This window comes from Amphiura filiformis, chromosome 11 (assembly GCF_039555335.1).
Source record: "Amphiura filiformis chromosome 11, Afil_fr2py, whole genome shotgun sequence".
In the NCBI taxonomy this organism is placed as follows: domain Eukaryota; kingdom Metazoa; phylum Echinodermata; class Ophiuroidea; order Amphilepidida; family Amphiuridae; genus Amphiura; species Amphiura filiformis.
Genome location: NC_092638.1, coordinates 60,090,590 through 60,114,238, shown reverse-complemented (window position 1 = coordinate 60,114,238; position 23,649 = coordinate 60,090,590). Strand labels below are relative to the sequence as shown.

Genomic DNA, 23,649 nt, shown 5'->3' with positions numbered 1-23,649 from the left:
AACTTGTGATTACATTTTGAGCTATAATTATTTAATGAAGGTTACCGAACTGTGTAGTTGGGAATGATGCAGTGTTGGCTCAAGCTGGAACATGCGTAATAAACAAAAAGCGATTTTAATCATTTTTTTCAGCATACAAATTTAAATTAACGAAATTCGATTTTTATTTGATAATATTGCGAGAAAATCCCCTCTGGACTAAAACAAGAGTTCTGTATTATTACGATTAAGGGAAAGTTTCAGTGTTTTTAGTTTTATTTGCGGTACAGTTAATATTTCAACCAGTAGCTCCATCTTGCCAGCTCCAATTTCATTTCCGCAAATCATGCAATAACCATGTGACAACTTCGGAACTTGACCTCTGACCTCAACTTTTATTTGTTTTATTAATTTGCATACCAGGTATTGATGTAAATATTTTTAAGGATGTTGAAAAATATTTACGAACATAATAAATGATGATACAAAGTTTAACAAGTGCCCAAAGCTGATTGTTGTATACTATGGGTGCACACCACATAAACATAGACATAAAATACTGATCAAAATTGGTCAAACTACTTGCTGCAGATGTAATGTGTTTGACGCCAAATGAAGAGAAAAATAAACTGGCGAGTTCAGGATAATGTCTTCTAGCAGCAATTGTAGGATGAGTTCTTGAAAGGGTTGAGCAGGCAGATCCTCAGAAAAAAATAACTGGGTTTACCTGTCAACAAAACGCTGCTTCGTGAATTTGATATAACTAGTATTTTGCAGGGATAAACAAAGTGTTTAGTAAAGTCCCACAAGATTTGGATGAATTTCAATAACGGATACACTATAGGGACGACCAGCTCAGACTGCACAAAATAAAAACTAGATATTTCTGTCAGTATAACCCATATTGCTCTCACCCCAAGGGACATAATATTCAATAACGTCCAAGAATTTTGGTACTCAATGCATCCAAAGGTCATTTTATGAGTGTGTCAAATATATGGGGTGAAAGAACTGTGTCCTTATGGGCGAGCATGCTGGAGGAGATCATAGAGTCTATAAATGATCAGTACCACTCAGAGCCTGACATAAAGATTTGGAATTAGTGCTTTAAAGTAATGCTAATGCACTCAGAAAATTAAGTTGGTGCATTTTTGTCTGAGGTCTCATTGGTTATGTTGAAATTGAGTGTGTTACATGGAAATGCACTTGGGGTGGTTAAGAACTATTTAAAGACACCGATGAATGTCTCTTAAAAAGCCTAAGTGTGGTTTAGGGGCATTTCAGAAAGTGAACATCTTTTATACGTGGCTCCTAGTCTCCGCAGTAAATGCCAGTTTCTACATTGAAAATAAGGAGGATGGCTCATTGATTTAGCTGTTGCAGTAGATGCAGCTGTACTATAAATTTATACGCAAACTAGTATTATTCACTGTTAAAAATTAACATGTTAACAAAATGGGGACGCTGTCAGCAAATTTGTATTTTTTTTACATCATTTTCTGTTTTTGCAGCAGTTTTCTTTTTACAATGCTGTTCTATTTTTATACAGAATGTTCCTATTTTATAGGATATTATTCTAATAATACTATACACTTTAATCTACATCGTCAACATTTCAACATGATACATGTTTTATTCCTTAAACATCTGCTACAATAAGCATTCATAGAATAACAATTTTATATCATATTAAAGGGGCGGCACACTTCACTAAGGTAATTCTTTGGACTTCGGCAGGTAAGTAGTACATATAGTTCCGCATAACCGTTTGATGCGGGAGGGCAAACAAAATAGTGTGTTACCCGCGTTCAGGGCTAGAAATAAGCAGGATCCGGAGGCAAATTTACCCCTGCTAAAAGGCAAATTGCCCCTGGTTCTGAAACAGAACTGTGTGTATTTGTATAGACCAGGGCCAATATTTACACAAAAACACCCAAAATTGCTCCTGGATCTGAACGTTCTTAGCGTAGATAAGAATTTTGGATGTCGAATTGAAGCCATCATCACCATTTCACCACTTTTTGCGAACAATGATGTTCTTCGAGTTATGGTTATACTCAGAGAATGATAACTGGCACCATTGGTATGAGATGATAAGTTTGATGTTTGTCCTTTTTAATAAAGGTTGTTGAACATAAGATTTTTTGAGGTAAATAAAGACACTGTGCCCTTACAAGTTACAAACTGTTAAACTAATTTCACTGATATTTCTGGATTTCTTAGTAATGCCAAGGCTAAATCGACCGTCTTGACGTGTATTACAGTAGTATCTGTTGACATTCTTAACCTGAAGTTAGAGTCCAATCGATGGCTATTAGAGATATGTCCTCAACCATTCAAACGTACCGTACTATTTAAAGCACAATATAGCAATCCACTCTATTGGTCGTTGGTTACTATGTAACTGTAAACTCAGCGAGGAGTGTTAACACCTAGGAACATTGAAATAATCGACCGTGGTAACAGTGAGGTATGGTTGATATCAATATTGAAATACATCAAGGCGCTTTCACCACAATAGATTTCCAATACCTCGTTCTACCCAGAACCATCTCAGATTCATTAAAAGTAAGCACATTTGTAATCTATTTTAACCAACGGCGAGTAATATATATTTCAACTCAATTACTGTATTCTCCACTAGATTTTGTCACTTCGTTAAAATCAAAGTAGGACGTGAAAAAAATAGAAAATGACTGAAAGAGAATTTAGAATGATATGACTTTCTTGTAATATCATCTCTTTTTAATTACAGAAACAAATCCATGTGAAATTGAGAATGAGGAGTATTTGTAATTGAGTCCTATATAAATAGGTAGATAATTTTCAGACATAAGCATTGTCTACTACAATTTGGTTCACCTTAAGTTTGGTAGTGACATATGTGCGTATTTCGAGTATCAGTTGGAATCTATTCACCCACTATGGAAGACATGACCTTCATCTTTGAAATGGAGTCAACAATTTAGGTAACACAATTTCAAATTCACACTCCCAGTGTGGAAGATTAAAGTTATATCTTCAATACGGGATGTATTACTTTCAAATGGAATAACCCAGACCAGAACAGGCAGACTTCTGTTACCTTGAAATAGCAACTGCGTAATATTCTTAAAGTGTTTCTATTTCCCTTATCCTCAAATGCAATACTATTATAAAATGTTGTTCTGGTACTCGTAATTTAGTACGCAAGCTGGTATACATGAATAATATATCTTGCATAAACTTCTATATCATACACTTACTCAAATTTGACTATTATTTTTGATAAGGAAGCAGAATTTGTAAAATATGGGAAATGCTGCTTTAAAATAGAGGGCGTAATTATGGTTTCGTTCTTATCAAAAAGTATGTGCTTTCTAAAAGCGTCTCGTAAACGCATCATGTTTTGAACCGTCTCATCTCTTTGATAATGATGTTGAGGATGATGATCATGATGAGGAGAAGAACTTTAGAAGTCGTGCAGATAAATGTTGTTATTTTTACACCAATAAACGATCAAGAACTTATTTATGAGATTGTTTTTTTGACTTATTAGGCACCTGCAGATGATTGACTGCAGGATAGTCTTAAGCTTAACCTGATGTACGCGTCATCAATATTCATGTTCTATGATTGTAAGCGCACTTTAAAGCAATTCAGAAAGTAAATTCCACACCATTTTATTATATGGATAACTTTAACACCCCAACCCTGACTCATTTAATTTATCAAACAATGTGATATGCTACTTGCATGCTTGTGAAATCCCTAGAGGAAATTTGAAACGTCTTTCAGTTTACCACGAGACACCATAAAACGCGCTTAAGTATAAGCTTGGTATTGACGTAGTACACTTGAGTTGTCAAGAAAAAGTTTGGGCAATCATTTTCACGTGATTGTACTTAAATATATATTCAACAGGAAAGATATCCTCCCTGAATTATTAGTAGAATGTTATGCTTAAGATCAACAGGCCTTGCTTCCTGATGTTGACAGGTTGGTAGTGTGAAGGACGGGAATACGATACGAGCCAACCGGGTATGGGAATTCTAGGCTAAATGCTAATTACACTTCACTACAAAGGGGTTCTTACCATATACACTCTAATGTGTTACGGTCACATTTCATCAATAAAAGACGAAATGTTGGTGGATATTCAAGAACATCATACATGGGAATAAACCGGAAAGATGTTTACTTGACATGGAATTTATTCGGCATCTTTCTTGACGTGGGTTTATAATCTCAGTCATGCATGCCAGTAAGACAAATGCAAGATTACTACAGATTAAGTGTGATTCTCATTTTAGTGTCCTATTTTATGACGTGGAACACACCGAGTTTTAAACAGTTGAATATATTTGTGAATTTTCAAATGGGATCGGATTCAAGTTAAAATTCTGTATTCGGCCATTTTATTAACACACATGCACTCTTTACAAGTAGGTATTGAAGCATGGATGGGACAGGACTATATCGAATTTAATGCAGCCTTCATAATACAACGAAGAGAACTGAGTAGACGGACAGGAATATAATTATGAAGAGGTCTGATTTTAGAAAGAAAAAACCTGCGCGGGCGGTCATGGATTGGATCGGTGACCATGAATCGAGCCTAGTCCGCAGTGCTAGTGATTGCTTCGACCACTTCACCAATCCGTCCTCCCTCATGAAAGCGTTGTGCAGAATAAATAATAAAGTTTTGACAATTTTTATTTTATTTTGCGCTTTATATCAATTTAAAATGAATGAATCACTTTAACGAAACAGGAACGTTTTTCATGTAAACACAGCGTAGAAAGGAGTCATTAATTTTTATTATTACTATCTTAAGTAACCGATTTTCTTTAACTTAATGTTGTCATAATTATATTTTCCATTACTTTTCCTCGTTATATTTCTTTAATCACAGACATTACAATTTTTGATGACGTAAGTTAAAGTCTTGATTTGATTTTTACAGGATATATTTGTATAAAGATCAAATGACGCCATTAGAAATTCCCATAACAACCATTATCACAGCAGTTGGATAAAATATTGATGGCTGACATTTCTCAAGACATTAATGTAGCATTTGTATAAATTCAAAACAAAACGAAAATCTCAGGAGGTGATCTCAGGTTACGTATGAAATGTTTAGCTCTTTGTATTTAAGTTGCAAACCCATGCACCCACGAGATCCTTATACTAACTCTGTCCTTAAACCTAACCTAAAACTAACGCTTTCGGAAGTCATTATACAATCGTAAAAGTAGCCCATGACGCCCCCTCGAATACCCTGAGCGAAGCTAGCTGCCGCGAAGTGGTCAGCATCAGCAAGATTATTTTTGCAACCTAGATCTTAGATCATAGAGGTATGAACGAGATAAACCTCAGAGCCAGTGATAAAAGGTGCTAAGAATTATACATCTTGTCACATCTAGTAATAGAGGTTATCCATGTTCTATAAGCTGCATATCCTATTAACGACTGCTATACCTTGTTTAGGACATTCTAAAGAAGTACCTGCATGTGCAACCATGACTGTTTCAAAATAGCACGCCAAAGTCATGCAGGTAACTCCGAGGTCGTGCATTGAATTAGTTTGAATGAGGAATACTACGGGAACCAGTGCCTTTTGTTAAAAGTCACACATGAGTGAAGTGGATAACCTCTATTGGGAGACTGGTATCGGAAAGCATCCGGTTTACGACTGAGTTGTTTAGGACCTGGTCAATACATAATCCTACAGGGAACACATAAGTTTGACAATAGAATGAAAGACCCATTATTGATTAGGCGTGGATATTAAAAGCACAGCTCCTTTGCGTGTATAGCAGAAAATTATGAATCGTAGAATGTTTGGAATTTTGTAACTGCATTATGTATTTATTTATTTATTTATTTATTTATCTGACATATTTATTTATTTGGTAGATTAGTAAGTAATTAGTAATATTCCATGATTCATCAGTTTATCATTGATTGGTGATAAAATTTGATTGATTTATCGATTGATTTCTCATATTCCTAGTTTCTATGGAACGTCTATTTGAATAACATCGTACATTAGATAAATATCAGTATTTATTTATTCTATTCAGCAATATCAAGGATTACTATCAAACAGCTCGCAACTAATAGTTAGTTGGCTTAGAGGTAATTCACTGAGTTTCACAACCGCGAGGTTCCAGGTTCGATTCCTAGCTCTGCCTTTTTTTCCAAGGCTAGGAAAAGATCGCAATTTCGGAACTTATCTGGCGCGCGATCTGAAACTACGTCTAGTCCTTTTCTGATGGCTGTGTCTCTTACATACACACTCCCTCTGGAATCCAAACCAAGTTCCCGCCCTCTTCACACCCTTTAAACATCAATCCTCAATTTACAGTTACCCAATCATGACTGGTCCAATGGTGTGGTATTCTGACAATGGTAAATCTAAAATAAGGAGAAAAGAGACTGTTTAAGTTATTGTAAACACGTTTATTATTCCTGTCATAAATAAATTTAAAAATATAAACTGTTAAACTTAGCACATAATGTTCAGGAGACTTCTTTGAGTCCAGCACCAAATCTAGGCTACTCCAGTCAATACCTAAATTAAAGATCCATGATCAGATCACATAACTATTTTGGTCCAAAATAACCAGAAAGTCCGATATTCTGGGCAAAACGTGTACAAAACTGTATTTATCATAAATATTTATAAATATCCGGGAATTGTCATAAAAATGGCGAAAAAGCTTGATCAGACTTGTGTATAAAGTCTTGGTAATTTGACATCTGAATGGATAAGCACAATCCAAAGCATTTTTACGTTGTTTATCACTACTTGTCAATAAAAGAAAATTGTGTTATGGCACGAAGTATTACTAATTATGCAGGAGTAGGAAGACTGAAGTGTTTTTATTCTAAATAACTAAAGAACCGTCCTTGCCATTGCCTTGAATAGATTTTATTGCTTTCTTATCTAGGTAAACTGAAATTTTAATGAATAATCACTCCACAGTAATTCTACTTTGTCTATTTATTACTACTTACCAATAAAATAAAATGGTGTTGGTTGCAGTAAGTGTGTCTAATTATGCAGGGGTAAAGAGACTTAAGTGTATTTTATTTTGAATAATTAAAGAGCCGTCCTTGGCAACTTTTACGATTGCCTTGAATAGATTATGTTGATCCACAGTATAATCAAGTAATCAAAAGAGGGCGACATACAGGGTTAGCTAACGGTGCATCGCAGTGCGGTCAACGACGATAACCGTTAAAAAATCGATATGCTGCCCTCTATATGTAAAGCATAGATCCCTTGTTCTGTAATTCAAAAATAATGTATGCGTAAAATGAATTTACCAAAAGCCGAATCCCGATTCGGCCGTCTGCCGTCTGCCGTATTCATAACGCTATGTGATGCGATCAAGCAAATAAAAGTCAATCGGAAGTCGGAAATATTGATTTGAGATATAGTTAAACAGCCCTTCAACTGCTCGTATCTTTGGAACAATTTGTCCAATTTCAAAGTGGTTTTCTGCACAACGTAGCTTTGCAGATGCTTTGCAGATGCTTTATACATAGTAAACCAAATTAGAAAAATGAAAATTGAATATGTCCGACTTCAGACAGATTTTGTTTGATGACACCACATATAAAGATAAACTGTCACTGAATGTATTAAATGAATCCCGATATCACTGATGACATCGATTTATACATCGGATCTTATATGTACAAAGAAGACGAGATCTTTAAGAGTCACTAATCAGCTTGAAATAATTTCGATAACAATACCTTTCACATAATGTTAATGATCTTCTACATTGAAATAATTATAGAACAATAGGCAAATATCTAAAAACTGAACATGGTATTGTATATATAATAAAATAAGTGCATTTTGACTAAACATTTTAAGAAAATGCAAGACGAAAACATTTTGCTATTTTTTCGAAATATCAGAGCAGTTAAGGTAAACAAAACAAAATTGCTCCGACAACGACCTAAACCCCCATAGAAGCCACATGGTACGTCCCTTGATAAAATATTTTGTCATTCTACAAATTTCAAGAAACATAATTATCATTTCCCGCTCTTTACAGTCCTTAAAAAACTGATTTATATAATGAAAATAGATAAAATAGATCATATACCTTAAAATGATTTAATACAATACCAACATTTCTTGCAGTTACCTACAGCCCTTTTCTTGAATAATCCTAAATATGTGGAACTATTCATTAAACCCCTGGTCATTAATATTTGTGTTATTCAAGCATTTTTCTAAAGACCGTAGTAGAAATCATCTGCGACTAAAGTTAATATGCAATCGATTCCTGAGCCCCGAAAATATTTTGACGCCAAACTTAACAGAAAAGTGTTCTTCCTGCTTATAGTGTACGAATACATGTTGTCGTACATTTTTTAAAAGAGGGCTCCGTTCACGAATTGCTTATTGCGTACATTTCTGGTATACATAATTGGTTTTCTTGTACTTGAAGGCGCGACGCCAATATAATGTCCCGGGGGGGTCACTCCCATTATGGCCTGTACACCATCCGCGATAATGAAAACGCGTAAAAAGGGTAGTTTTTCGTGGGTAAGCACGATACGCGCGTAACGCGTTTAGGGTGTCAAAAACATGAAATATTGGGAAAAAGGGTAGCAAAATTGCAATATTGCTAATACGCGGAAATGAAATTTAGGGTATGAAATTTGATGCAAGGAATAAAATCCCTGTTTAGGGTATTGTTTTAGCCAAGGGTTAAATCCTCGTTTAGGGTGCTTTTCAAAAGTTGATTATCGCGGATGGTGTACAGGCCACAATGGGAGTGACCCCCCCGGGTATAATGTGTTCCATCCGATATAGCCTCAACGATAACTGTTATTTTTGTAAGAATTGAATGTCGGACTGAACATATGTACCGTATACTTGAACATAAGTACCGTATACTTGGTGTTGCGAAAGTCCACAACATTTGCTTACGCCACATACAACCAACATTATAATGACGTCACGCCTTTGTGTACCGCGTCTCCGTACGCAAAACAAATCATATCAAATGAGTAACAACTGATTGACGAGAAAATGTTACCACATTCTTTCAAGTTCAAAGTAGTTGTGTAATTTAACTTTTAAGCGCATTTTCTTACGTTTTTGGAAGAAAGGTACAAAATATATTACTCTAATGGTAGCTCTACTTTCAACATGTTATTAACATTTTGCCCAAAATTTTGAGGCTGAAAACTAACATTTTTAGAAACGAAACACAAATCTATTTTGATGGAAATTTTACAACATGACTTTAATGATCAGTGTTAAGGTTTGGGATACTATTTTAAGTTACAGGATGAAGATTAGACATTAAGGTAGCACAGGTGGTAAGTGAATTTTGACTCGAATTCACTTCTTACGACTAGACACCGTGCATAATAAACACAAACATTCTGTAAGCAGGGTATAAACAAGCAAACCGATAAGCAAAAATAAAAGTATTGCACTTGCAACTCCAAATGGAGTAATATAAATAACATGAAGTAGACGCTTAAGTGGGTCGAATGCTACAGGTGTAGCTGTCCGAGTCACACTCAATTGAAACAGTTTCTTGTATCAAAAGAAGGTTAAGAGGAGAACCGTGTTTTACAAAAGTGTAATTGTTGGTTTTATTTTACATAGACGTAAATGTAAAATTGTAAATGGATTTGAAATGAAGCTTGTTATGGCACAGTGAAGTGCAAAACTCAGACTTTCAGTGTAAAGCAATGTATTGTGTCCATTGTCTGAAAATAACAAAAACAAAAAACATTTTAACCTCAGTTCTATATTTGATAATACAGATAATACTAAATTTCATCACACAACGATTGTTTTTGAATCCAAACAATATTGAAATAAATACGAAATTGTTTGACAAACAGGAAGTAGAATAACAATATTCAAGGCTATATATGCAGTCATTGATGTAGTTTTTTGCCAAGCTACTCCGTCAACTTCTCAGATATCATAAATCATAGTCCAGCCGGACAGATGCTGTTAGATGTTACGATGTTTGTCTCTAGTATACAGGCTGCTAAACGTTTTCATGCAGAAAAAAGTAGTGTACATAACCAAGGAAAATAAATGTTAAAAACTGTTTAATATGTACAACAACATCCAAAATTTAGGGTTAAAAAAACAACAAAACAACCGACGTTTCGGGAGCATAAAAACAAGTAGCACTAGTAACTAGCACTGCAAGAGATTAAATTTTAATCTCTTGAATCTACGCATTCAATGGCAGCCATAGCTGGGTCCCCGTCGGGTATATCCCACCTAAAATATGAAATGATGCACCCTTGGCGGGGATTTTAAACTGCATTTCATCACCCGTTTTACACGAAGGCAATAGAATGATGAAAGTTTACAACACAATACGAGTGTACAACATAACGTCGATTTTTAAGCGGCTTTAATCCACCCAATTGGGCAGTCACAACACCAGTTTGGTGCGAAGGGGACCCAGTCATGCCCGACTAAATTCCGACCATCACTTGGCTCGTTTGATTTGTCTATAATCGGAAATAATAGTATTACCCGCTTAAGAAGTATATTTTGCCACGAGAACCAATCAACAAACAACTTTATTAAAACAAAATAAATTTATTGATGAAGGAAAGCCTTAGTCTTAACAAAGTGTGTTCTTTGACCTGATGTAAGCGTCAACAACATCCACATATTCTATGGCAATTTCTCACCATTATATAATATGGACTACATTAACACCTCAAACCTGACTAAATGCTTAGTTTGTCAAGAAATCTGACATGCTACTCACACGCATGCATGCTTGTAAGATATCTGGAGGAAATTTGAAACGTCTTTCAGTTTACCTCGGGATTCCGTAAAGCGTGCTTAAGTAAGTCTGGGATTGACGCATATTGCACTTGAGTTGCCAACAAGAAGTTTAGGCAATCATTTTCATGAGATTATGCTGATAATATATTCAAAAGAAACGATATCCTCCCTAAATTATTAGTAAAATTACATGCTATAGATCAACAGGGCTTACTTCCTGATGTTGACAGGTAGGTTGTTTTAGTAAGTGTGAAGGACGGGAATACGATACGAGCCAACACGGTATGGGAATTCTAGATTAAACACTAATCGCACTTCATTTAACGGGGTTCTTACCATACACTCTAATGTGTTACGGTCAGATTTCAACAAATGGCTAAAAAAGTAAAATGTTGGTGGATATTCAAGAACACCATACATGCTAATAAGCGGGGAAAATCTCTTTTCTTCTCATTTCTTCTACATCTTTCTAAACCTGTGTTGGTACATGTAATCTTGTCATAATCTCTGTCACGTGAAACGATTAAGTGCTCTCTGGGCATATTTTGTGAAAGAAATTTAAATAGCATTTGCGAAGTTTTGATTTGGTTTAGAATTCATTTTAGATTCAGTATTTCAAATATGAAGATTCTATTCCATTTGGTTTTCAAGAAATAGCTAGTTAAAATATGCCATTTTTAGGTAAAAACATTAAATAGTGTGTCCGTTGCCATGGACACGGAATAGAACGAGCGGTTTACAAATTTGAAAACATCTGTCCTACGAAACTGTTAAATAGAACACTTTTGGCTGCATGGCAATTTAATGATTCATTTTTCAAATTTTTCATATTCGGATTAAATTTAAAGATTTAGATTAAAGTAAAAGAATTGCACTGGCTGTGGCAACATCCCCCACACACCCCACCTACTCATACAGCACACACACACACACACCTACATCTCCACCCCCACTTCACATACACCCCCACAAAGACTATCAGCCCTCCACAAACACACCCAACACATAACACAGATGCACTAATAAATTAATTTAATAAAGAGTAATTAATAAATAACATTAACAAAATATTGCACATAAAGTAATGGACCAGCCAAATTATAAGGGACAAATTGGATACATCAAGATAAAAATGCTGTCATAAAAACACAGTTAAAACACAGCAGTTCAATATGAACACGAAAATCACTAATTTAGAAGACAAGTGAGGTCGTTGTTGATACTATCATGCCAGACAGGGGCTGTGCATATTCACATGTTGGGCGACCATGACCAATATAAACAGAGACCAAATCACCAGTTGGAACACCAAAGCGTTTGAGACGTGAGATCATGTACAACCTTCGCGTGCCAGCTAAGATCAGCCCCAGAAGTTTAGTTTTGAACACCACCTTAAGCTCAAATGACGACTAGGGGGTCAGGATGTGCATTCATGAATCAAACCTGCATTACCTTGCACTTACTTTGATTGAGCTTGAGATGATTGGCTTTTGCCCAAGCATCGAAGTCCTGATCAACAGATCCAATCTGGCTGACTTGTTTAGCAGGACGAACCTCTCCAAGACTGAGATCATCAACATACTTAAAGCTTTTAGTCAGAAGCATGGTTGATTATACCAAGAAATGTGATGGGCCAAGCTAAGAGCACCACATGACACCACAACCGTTTACGACGAACTGTGAGGAAGTTTTTAATCCACGGCAGTAACTCGCTTCTGACACCAAGCTCGTAATGTCTCTGGATAGCTAAAATATGGTTGGTGCAATTATGCAATCAAATGCCTTGAAAAATTCCGTCACAACTAGGGTTCCTACAGTCCTCCTTTGTCAGTACATTAAGAAATTTTAATTACACAATGAGAAGTAGACAATCGTTTGATACTTCCATATTATTGGTTGCGGTCAATTGCACTAAAATATCACCAAGCACCAACTTTACAGCATACTTTTCCTCGCATACTTTGTCAAAAGTGAAGTCAATGGGGCAATTGTGGCATCCTTCCAAACTTGGGAGACAATTCCATGTTTTAGAGATGAATTGAATATAGGGATGCTAAACACACCGGCAAATTTTCTGATCAACCACCCAGAAATAACAACGTTTCATTAAATGACTAGGTAGGTAGGAAATATATGGAAATATCTCATAAGCCATTAATTTTAATATTGCTATCTTAAAGGAGGATTTCGTGATCCTAGCATCCCCTTTTTATGACATTTTCAGTAGATATACACGAAAAAGCTTAAAATATTCCCTAAATTTCAGTTGGTTCCGATTTTGCGTTTGCGAGTTATGCATGATTATGTGTATTACACTGCTCCATAGGCCACTGTTGTAAATTCAAATTTGACGATATTTTTGCTAAACGAATTAACCTGCAAGAATTTTTTGGTACATAAACATTATGTAGCCAGAGGTTTCCAGTGGTATAAAAATCTCAACTTTAGGGGAGGAGGCTGTGGATCACGAAAGGCCCTTTTAAGCAACACATATCCCTTAATTTTGTCATAATATATCTCTATACGAATACCTTTTTCTCGTTATCTTTGTGTAATCACAGACATTACAATAAATTTCTGATGACGTAAGTTAGTCTTGATTTGACTTTTTTCCAAGATACATTTGTATAAAGATCAAATGACGCCATTAGAAATTCCCATAACAACTACAAACAGTCGAAAAAAATTGATACCTAACATTTCTCAAGACATATCCTGAATGTGGCATTTGTATAAATTAAAAACAAAACGAAAATCTCAGGAGGTGCTTCCAGATTACGTATGAAATGTTGAGGTAACAAAAATGTGAGCCCAAAAATGTTCATACCTACCCTGGCCCTAAACCTAACCTAAAACTATCGCTTTCGCGACAGCAGCGACGCCAGAAACGAGCTATACAGCGAACCACCAACAAGCTTCAGCGAAATATTTTAGGGCATTTAGATCTTAGATCATAGAATTATTTATTTCTATATCAATGAATTAAGGGGGTACTACACCCCTGTGGTAAATTTGTGACTATTTTTGCATTTTTCTCAAAAAATAATAACACACCATTGGTAACAAAAGTTATGTATATTATTGGGGCAAGGAATCCAATTACTACACTGACATTTCAGTGACTCAAGACAAGCGGTTCAGTATATATGATAAGAAATGAGGTACATCATAGCGGTACCTTATTTCTTATCATAAATAACGAACCGCTTGTCTTGGGTCACTGAAATTCCAGTGAAGTAACTGCATTTCCCTGCCCCAATAATATACATAACTTTTGTTACCACTGTGTTATTAGTTTTTGAGAAAAATGCAAAAGTAGACACAAAATTATCGAGGGGTGTAGTACCCCCTTAAATAAAGAGAATATGTGTCACATCAAAATATTTTTGACAGTATACGCCATATTTATCACGCATATCTGATTTAATTTCTGATTCGATTCTAGCTCATGACATAAACATACGTCTCGCATTGCGAACATTTTTTTTTATTTTTCCACAGAGCACACAAGGTGCCCTGTGTATTTATTTATCAAACATGATCTCATATACATAGTTATATTATACAAAACAATTACAATAATATTACATTGATGAAAGTAACTGTTATTACATATTTATAGAGTTCCATCTTTTATTCCATTCATACATTTTACCTTTATTGTTTGCAATGTGTTTTTCAGTCTCGGCGACATTATTAAGCATACCTTTAAAACCTTGTATGTCCAGCTTATTTTTATTACATCTTGCATTATAAATAAACTTTTTCCCCTGAAGAACAACAAAATTATAATGACAATATTGCGAACATGTACGTATTGTATTGAACTGTTTTAGATGAACTTGTGACACAAGAATTTATTTTTCCGTATAATCAGTGACAATATAGTATTCACCGGCTAAGAAGTCATATATACTGCGCCAATAAAGTATCCTTACACTTGGAAAAATAATCACAAATTCAAAACTGAACAATATTGGGGTAAATTTGTTTTTTTAATAGATTTACTATCTAATCCTGCACATTATGACACCACATTGAGCAAAGTTACAAGCAATTGAATAGACGAAGGTCCAGTTTTAAAAGTTACAAACTGGCCTATACAAGGCGCAAAAAGATTCCAATAAGAGACAACACAGTTTCTTGAATGAAGCGTTATTTAAAGCAGTTTTTATTTCAGTTTGTACTTCTCTGTACTTTTCATAACTTTCATTTTATTTGTCAGTTCTTTTGTTTCAGTTTTCTTTTGTTCCTTTTGTTTTAAATTAAAGCCAAACGCATAGATTAGCCATTCACCACTCTCAAACCATATTTGTGGTCTGTGGAGTTTTGAATAGGCTAGTTTGTCACTTTTGAAACTGGACCTTCGTCTAATCAAATGCTTGTAACTTTACTTCTTGAAGCCACATTGGATTCAATGTGGTGTCATAATGTGCAGGATTACATAGTGCATCTATTAAAAAAACAAATTTACTCCAATGTTATACAGTTTGGAAATTGTGATTATTTTTCCAACTGTAAGGATACTGTATTGGCGCAGTATATATAAATAACCAGTGGGTATATTTAGTCACCTGAACCAGATTAACCGATCAACGAACAAAAATGAAGGAAACCCCAAGTCTCCTACAAAGTGTGTTCCTTAAGCGCCACAAACACCCACATGTTCCATGATGTAAGAGCACTCTGAAGCAATTCCTCACGATTATATGAAATAGACTACATTAACACCCCAACTCTGACTAAATTCTTAGTTTGTCAAGAAATCTGACATGGTACTTGCACGCATGCTTGTGAAATCCCTAGAGGAAATTTGAAACGTCTTTCAGTTTACCACGGTACTTTGTAAAGTGTGCTTAAGTAAGCACAGGATTGACGTATAGTATACTTAAGTTGCATAGAAAAACTTTGGGCAATCGTTTTCATGAGGTCTTGCTTTAAAATATTCAACAAAAACGATACCCTCCTGAATTATTAGTAAAATTACTTGTTTTAGATCAACAGGGCATGCCTCCTGATGCTAACGCTGACAGGTGAGTTGTTTTAGTAACGGACGGGAATACGATACAAACCAACACGGTATGAGAATGTTAGATTAAAGGCCCATTCAATGATTTGCTCATCCGGAGGATCGTGAAAATCATCAAAATTGGAGGATATTTTAAACGTCAGTTTACCGCGGAATTCCGTAAAGCGTGTTTAAGGAAGTCTGGGATTGATGTATATTGCGCTTCATTAAACCAAGATAACACTCATTGATAACAACTCAACTGATTAAATCAGATCTTCTCTGGTTAAATCCACACAATGCATGTTTCTGATTTACCTGTGCAATGAGCAATGCGCTAGTATTATAGCTTCAGTTGGGTGAACGATTATAAAGCGAACGCTAGGTTACAATTCTGTGTGGGCTTTTGTTTACGAAATTAGACAATGGTCTGCTTATTGTTAACCAGCGTTCTTGAGAATGAGAAGCATAGTGGTTTGCAGACTAAACACGGTTTGGAAATAATTTCTTCATATTCTTCAAAAGTGCAAATATTTCCAAACACCTAAATTAGCTAAAAATTTAGGACATGTTACAAAACTATATTTTCTAGAATTTCAGAGAATAATTTAAATATTGGCCGGTTATTTTTCACACAGTGGTGTTAACTAGGCAATTGGCTATACCTCTAACGTACACTACTTGTGGAGGTCAGGCGTCAATTGTGAGAGCTCTGTGTATTGTGTATAGGAAAACGGACAGTAACTGCAGTATGTGTAATAAACATTCTAAATTAAATTGGCAATTCGAACATGTAAATTTATATTGTTTGTTTCTTTCAGATTTTGTTTCTTTTGTTTCATTGAATGACTGTGTAGATAGGAAATTCCTCAAAAGCCATTAAATATATTATTATTCTCTTAAACAACCGATTTCCCTTAATTTTGTCATGATTTACGATTACTTTGTCCTCGTTATATTTCTTTAATCACAGACATTACAATTTCTGATGACGTAAGTTAATGTCATGATTTGATTTTTTTGTCAAGATACATTTGTATAAAGATCAAATGACGCCATTTGAAATTCCCATTATGAAAGCAGTCGGATAAAATATTGATGATTGACATATCTAAAGACATTACATTGATGTAATGTGGCATTGGTATAAAAATAAAAATTTGTACGAAAATATCAGGTTCTCCTAGATCACGTATGAAATGTGTAGTGCTTTCTGTGCTTTGTAAGTATTAACAAACTACCACACATTGTATTTGCCGATATCCTTCTCATTTCGTCGCATCATACACATGCACATCTTATACAACCGTTATAGGATGTTTGACAATCGTGATCCATCAAGTCATGAAAAGAACGTTACAATAATGATTCGGGTTTTAGTCAAGAGCCCGTGTTTGTGCTAATATTTGTTTTGCATTATTCAATAGTAGTAATAGGGCATTTTGTTGGTGTTATGAATATTCATGAGGTCATGGTTAATGAATATTAACGAGGTCAGATGTCATATGCATGAGGTTGGCGAGTTTGTGACTGAGTTTGCATATTCATCAGGTAGACATGGCTAATTAGCATATATGAATATTAATGAGGAAGTTTGGAATATCTTTCGTGTAAACTTTAATTAGATATTTCAAACACTTGACTTGTTAAGAGTGGCGGTTTTATTTTCGTGCTCTTTTCATCCCAGATTGAGTAGGTATCTTTCCATTTGAACTGAGACCTATCCAGCACCAAATATATGCCATATTTGAGAATACCAGCAGCCAAATAACCTTAATTCATTTGAATATCCCATATTACAAATTAACATATCTTAAATTATCTTGAACTATTCATTAAACCCCCTTTTGTGCTATTCTATCATTTTTCTGAAGATGGTAATAGAAATCTTTTGCTACTAAAGTGAGTATGCAATCGATTCCTGAGCCCTGAAGATATTTTGACGCCAAACCTATATTTTATAAAAGAAACGTCCTTGCGAGTATCGAATAACGGTTTACAGTTGTTTTAAATAAGCATAGTTACTTCAGAAAAGTCTTCCGGACGATAGTGTACGAATACACTGTTGTTCTATTTTTTTTTCAAAAGCGGGCTCCGTTCACATTTAAATTACTTTACATAAATTTCTTGTCTCACCTTTGTGTACGTAATTGATTTTTTGTACTTGATTGCGTGACGTCATTGCTCGAACGACAACCGTAAACTAATCTTATCAACTTTGTCGTTTGTAACAACTGATTGTCGAGAAAATGTTACCAAAAATCGTACGCGGTCAAAGTTCAAAAAGTTTTCAACATATAGCTGTGTTTTTAATAATTAATTCCTTAGCTTTTAGGCGCATTTTCTTACATTTGTGAGTGGACACTACGAATGAGCCGTAAACTCGGCAAATTGTATTCTGAGATACAGTGCAAAATGTACCTGAAGGTCGTATTCATAGGTGTCTCAATAGGCGCGACATGTTTCTCATAATATAGAATCATTAAATAGAGTCTCTGTTTGCTTTGGCTAAATCCTGTTCAAGTGGTGGGTTACAATTGCATTGTATTTTGTCTGGGCATGTATAACCAACATGAGAGGATATTCCCAAAGCTCGTTGACTTGGGGATGATTTGAAATGACCGCCAATTATGACTTTATTACTTGCAATGTGGAAAAAGAGATACACGTAGAACCGAAAAAGGTACCATTTTGTTGAAGGGGTAGAGTTCAACACACCATAACCCCGCTTCTGGAAATCGTTTGAAGTCAAATGATATACCATTTTAAAGCTTATGATATATATTTTCTAAACACGAACTAAAACAAAATTGACCGGGGACCGAGTTTACGGCTGATTCGTAGTGTCCAACCACATTTTTGGAAACAAAGTACGAAACATATAACTCTATCGTTAACATCTTAACTCCACTTTACACTGCGGGTGTCACCTAAGGTCATACTTTTGTTTGAAATGGCAAAATAAAACTTCATCTGATATGTCACGTATTTAGTAATTGAAAACAAACAATACGATTCGTGATCAATACAAATAATGGCGTGCGTTGTCGCAGTTGTCTTTTTAATGACATGCGAAGGAATCAAAATCTACAAAAGATAACCAGTTGATTTTGTTCTGCATGAAAACATATAGCAACCTGTATACTTGAGACAAACATCATAACATCTGACAGCATCTGTCCGGCTGGACTGTGAGTTTTGAAATCTGAGGAGTAGCTTGGCAAAAACATAACATCAATGACTGTATATTTAGCCTTGAATGTTATGAAAAATAAAATATCAGAAAGATTGTTATGTATTACATTTCCTGTTTGTTAAACAATTCCGTATTTATCTCAATATTTTTGGATTAAGAAAGAACCGTACAACCGTTATGTGATGGTCTTTTTTTTAATTTTCAAGTAACGGACAAAATACATTGCTTTACACTGAAAGTCACCAACAAAGTCTGAGATTTGCACTTTACTGTTAAAAGCTTCATTGCAAATCCATTTACAATTTTACATTTACGTCTATGTAAAATAAAACCAACAATTACACTTTTGTAAAACACGCTTCTCCTTTTAACCTTCTTTTGATACAAGGAACTGATTCATTTGAGTGTGATTCTGGCAGCTACACCTGTAGCATTCGACCCACTTATAAAGAAGCGTCCACTTCATGTTTGCTATATAACTGAATTCGGAGCCATAACTGCAATATTTCTTTTATTTTAGTTTTGATTACTTGGTTTGCTTGTTTACGTCCTGGTTACAGAATGTTTGTCCGTTGTCTCATCATTCGAAGTGCCTGAATTACAGTTTAAATTCACTTATCATATCAAAATAAATGTGTATTTCTTTTCCATAAAGCATCAGATATTAACACGAATAGATTAGGCAAAACAAAGAAAATCGCTATTTAACACCAGCGCATAATGTCACCAATGCATGTCACTCTGTCAATCGCGACTGAGTCCTGTCTATTTGATGTTCAATCACAATAAGTAAACACATTTTCAGTCGATTAAGTCAAAATCTCGGATTTTATCAAAACTATGCCTTGATTCTTACAGGGTATGTTAGTTTATTAAAGTACATTACAAACCTTGAGGGCGTCTCCTCGGAAATTTGAAGAGTATTCTGCAATTGCTCATCTGCTTTAGAAGAGTTATCATTTATACCGCCATACTCAAGTTTGGATGTACAACTGTACTTCTTTACCCATATTCTTCACATGTATTTAGATTACAGATTTGCTTTCGTATTTGCTTTCTGATTCCCAAGGAAGTAAACGCGGAATGCAATTTGTCTTTATTACTTATTACTATTATTCATTCATTTAATTAAATAAAGAGAATAAGTGTTATATCAAACTAATTGGTTGACAGATTACGCCATTTTTCTGATTGAATTCCTGTATTGTTGTCACTTGCACCACATAACATAATCTTTATACGTCTAGCATTACAAATATTGGCGTATTTGAACTGTTTTAGATGAATTAGATGAAGTAATACCCGGCTAAGAAGTCATATAGATTAACAAATGATATATTTAGTCACCTGAACCAATCAACGAACACGAATATATTAGTGGTAGATACAATGATTAAAGAGTTTAACTTCAACACTACACTATTTTTCGCTCAGCGGGAACGTTTTCAATAGGTCGACTAGCGTCTTCATCAATCATAATGACGTCATCCCGATCGTAGACAAGATATCATCACAGCATCACCATCTGCTGAAGACGCTAGTCAAACTAGTGAAAACGTTCCAGGTGAGCGAAAAGTAGTGTAGTGTTGAAGTTAAACTCTTTAATCAAGAATATATTAATCAAGGAAAGTCTCAGTATCCTACTAAGTATGTTCTTGAACCTGATGTAAGCGTCACCAACATCCACATGTTCTATGATGTAAGAGCACTTTGAATTCTTCACCTTCATATATTTATTATGGATAACCTTTTTTCTAAAAATCTGACATGCTACTTGTACGCATGCTTGTGAATTCCCCGAAGGAAATTTGAAACGTCTTTCGGTTTACCACGGGACTCCGTAAAGCGTGCTTAGGTAAGCCTCAGATTGACGTACAGTACACTTCAGTTAAAAAAAAAAAAGTTAAGGCAATCATTTTCATGTGCTTACACTTTAATATTTTCAACAGAAACGATATTCTACCTGAGTTGTTAGTAAAATTACTTGGTTTAGATCAACAGGGCTCACTTCCTGTTGTTGACAGGTGGGTTGTTTTAGGAAGTGTGAAGGACGGGAATATGATACGAAACAACCTGGTATGGATTCTAGATCCTGGAAAGAAATTCCAGGATCTGTGATTAAGACTAATCGCATGTCACTGCTCTAATTTATTATGGTCTGATTTCAATAAATGACAAGAAGAGTAAAATGTTCATGGTGGAAATTAACTATACGTGTGGGAAAATACAAGAAAGAATTCGCTTAAAGAAAAAAAACCCCAAACAACAACAACAACAACAACTACAACAAACACGACAAACATAAAAAGTAAAATGACATCTTTGGGGGGTACCAATTTTATACGTACGCGTGTGCTTATTGAACTGATTTTAGATAAATTTACGACAAAAGCATCGAGTTGAAGAAGTCGTACAGATCAGTTTTACGCCACTCCTGTGATTATGTTGAGAACGCGGCATACTCACTGAATAAGGCGAAGCTCGTGGATGGCGGATCTCATTGTACAACCTAGCCCAAGTATGTAATTTTTATTCCGTTGTTAGACGGGTAGAGGTTGTTAACTGCTAGATGGCCTCGGCCCCTGCAAAGGAGGAATTCTGCTGATGTTCTATGATTTAAAAGCACTTTTCCATTTTTGAAGCAATTCATAAAGTATATTCCTCGCCATTATATTATCTCGACAACATTAACACCCCAACCTTAGTGTGTCAAGAAATGTGACATGCTAGGCATGCTTGTGATATCCCTAGAGGAAATTTGAAACGTCTTTCAGTTTACCTCAGAATTCCGTAAAGCGTGCTTAAATAAGGCTGGGATTGACGCGTATTGCACTTGAGTTGCCAACAGAAAGTTTAGGCAATCATCTTCATGTGATTATGCTGATAATATATTCAACAGAAACGATAAATTATAAGTAAAATTGCATGCTATAGATCAACAGGGATTACTTCCTGATGTTGACAGGTGGGTTGTTTTAGTAAGTGTGAAGGACGGGAATACAAAACGAGCCAACCTGGTATGGGAATTCTAGATTAAACACTAATCACACTTCACTACAAAGGGGTTCCTACCATACACTCTAATGTGTTACGGTCAGATTTCAACAAATGGCTAAGAGAGTAAAATGTTGGTGGATATTCAAGAACACCTTACATGGGAATAAGCGGGGAAAGTCGCTTTACATCGAATTTATTTTGCATCTTTCTGAACCTGAGTTGGTAATCGTGTCATGATCTCTGCCATGTCTGTCACGTGAAACTATTAGCGCGCTCCTGGCATATTTTGTGGGAAAAAAAGTTAAATGACATGTTTGCGAATTTTGAATTTGGTCGAAAATAATATGGGCACATACCAGTGGCGTAGATTTCTTTTTGACATTAGGGGTGGGAGTCGGAGTTGGAAAAGTTTTCTTGAAGTATAGTGAACCTAGCATTTTTGACGCTAAAATAAGTTTATGGTTCAAATGCGCGTGAAAAAGTTTGCCATATTGAAGCCAAACTGATGAAATATGGTGCAAATGTGGGATAAATTCGCGTTAAGCGCAAAAAAATTTACACTTTGGGGGCTAAAATGGCCAAATATGTGGTTATTTTAGTCAGAAACTCACATACATCCTACTGGCAAAATATTGGGGGATCCCCCCCCCGGGATCTACGCATATGACACATGCACTCTCTACCAGCAGTAATAGAACATGATGAAGAATGGATTGGTGAAAACACTTGTCAGAAAATTAGAAAGAAGCTCAATTTAATACATCTACAACCATGATAACATAACGAGGAGAACTTGGTAAGACGGGAAACAAAATAGAAGGTTTAATCTTTGAAAAGAAAACGAAAACCCAAGAAACCGTTGTATATAATAAACATTCTAAATTAAACTGTCATTTTGAACAAATATATTCATTGTTTGTTTCAGATTTTATTTCTTTTTTACGCTTTATGTCAAATTTAAAATTTAATGAATCATTTTAACCAAACGAAAACGTTTCATTGAATGACTGTGTAGATAGGAAATTTCTCAAAAGCCATTAAATATATTATTATTCTCTTAAACAATCGATTTCCCTTAAGGGGGTACTACACCCATGTGGTAAATTTGTGAATATTTTTGCAATTTTCTCAAAAATAATTACACACTGGTAACAAAAGGTTATGTATATTATTGGGGCAAGGAATCCATTTACTACACTGAAATTTCAGTGACTCAAGACAAGCGGTTCAGTATATATGATAGGAAATGAGGTACATCCTAGCGGTACCTTATTTCTGATCATAAATAACAAACCGCTTGTCTTGGGTCACTGAAATTCCAGTATAGTAATTGGATTCCTTGCCCCTATAATATACATAACTTTTGTTTCCACTGTGTTATTAGTTTTTGAGAAAAATGCAAAATAGACACAAATTTATCGAGGGGTGTAGTACCCCCTTAATTGCATCATGACCTACTATTAACTTGTCCTCGTTATATTTCTTTAATCACAGACATTACAATTTCTGATGACGTAAGTTAAAGTCTTGATTTGAAGGTACATCTGTATAAAGATCGAATGACGCCATTCGAAATTCACATTATTAAAGCAGTTGGATAAAATATTGATGATTGACATTTCTAAAGACATTACATTAATACCGTAAACGTTCGCCTAATGGCGCTTTTGGATTCTT

General features: G+C 35.1%; 1 protein-coding gene across 1 annotated transcript in view; it reads right to left on the bottom strand.

Annotated features, from left to right (window-relative positions):
* Positions 1 to 12,376, bottom strand: part of LOC140163825 (mitogen-activated protein kinase kinase kinase 20-like) — a 41,169-nt gene extending 28,793 nt beyond the window's left edge. The window contains exon 1 of the mRNA XM_072187139.1: positions 12,235 to 12,376. Within this exon, the coding sequence (XP_072043240.1) occupies positions 12,235 to 12,376 (142 nt within the window). The remainder of the gene's footprint in view (positions 1 to 12,234) is intronic.
* Positions 12,377 to 23,649: the final 11,273 nt, after the last annotated feature.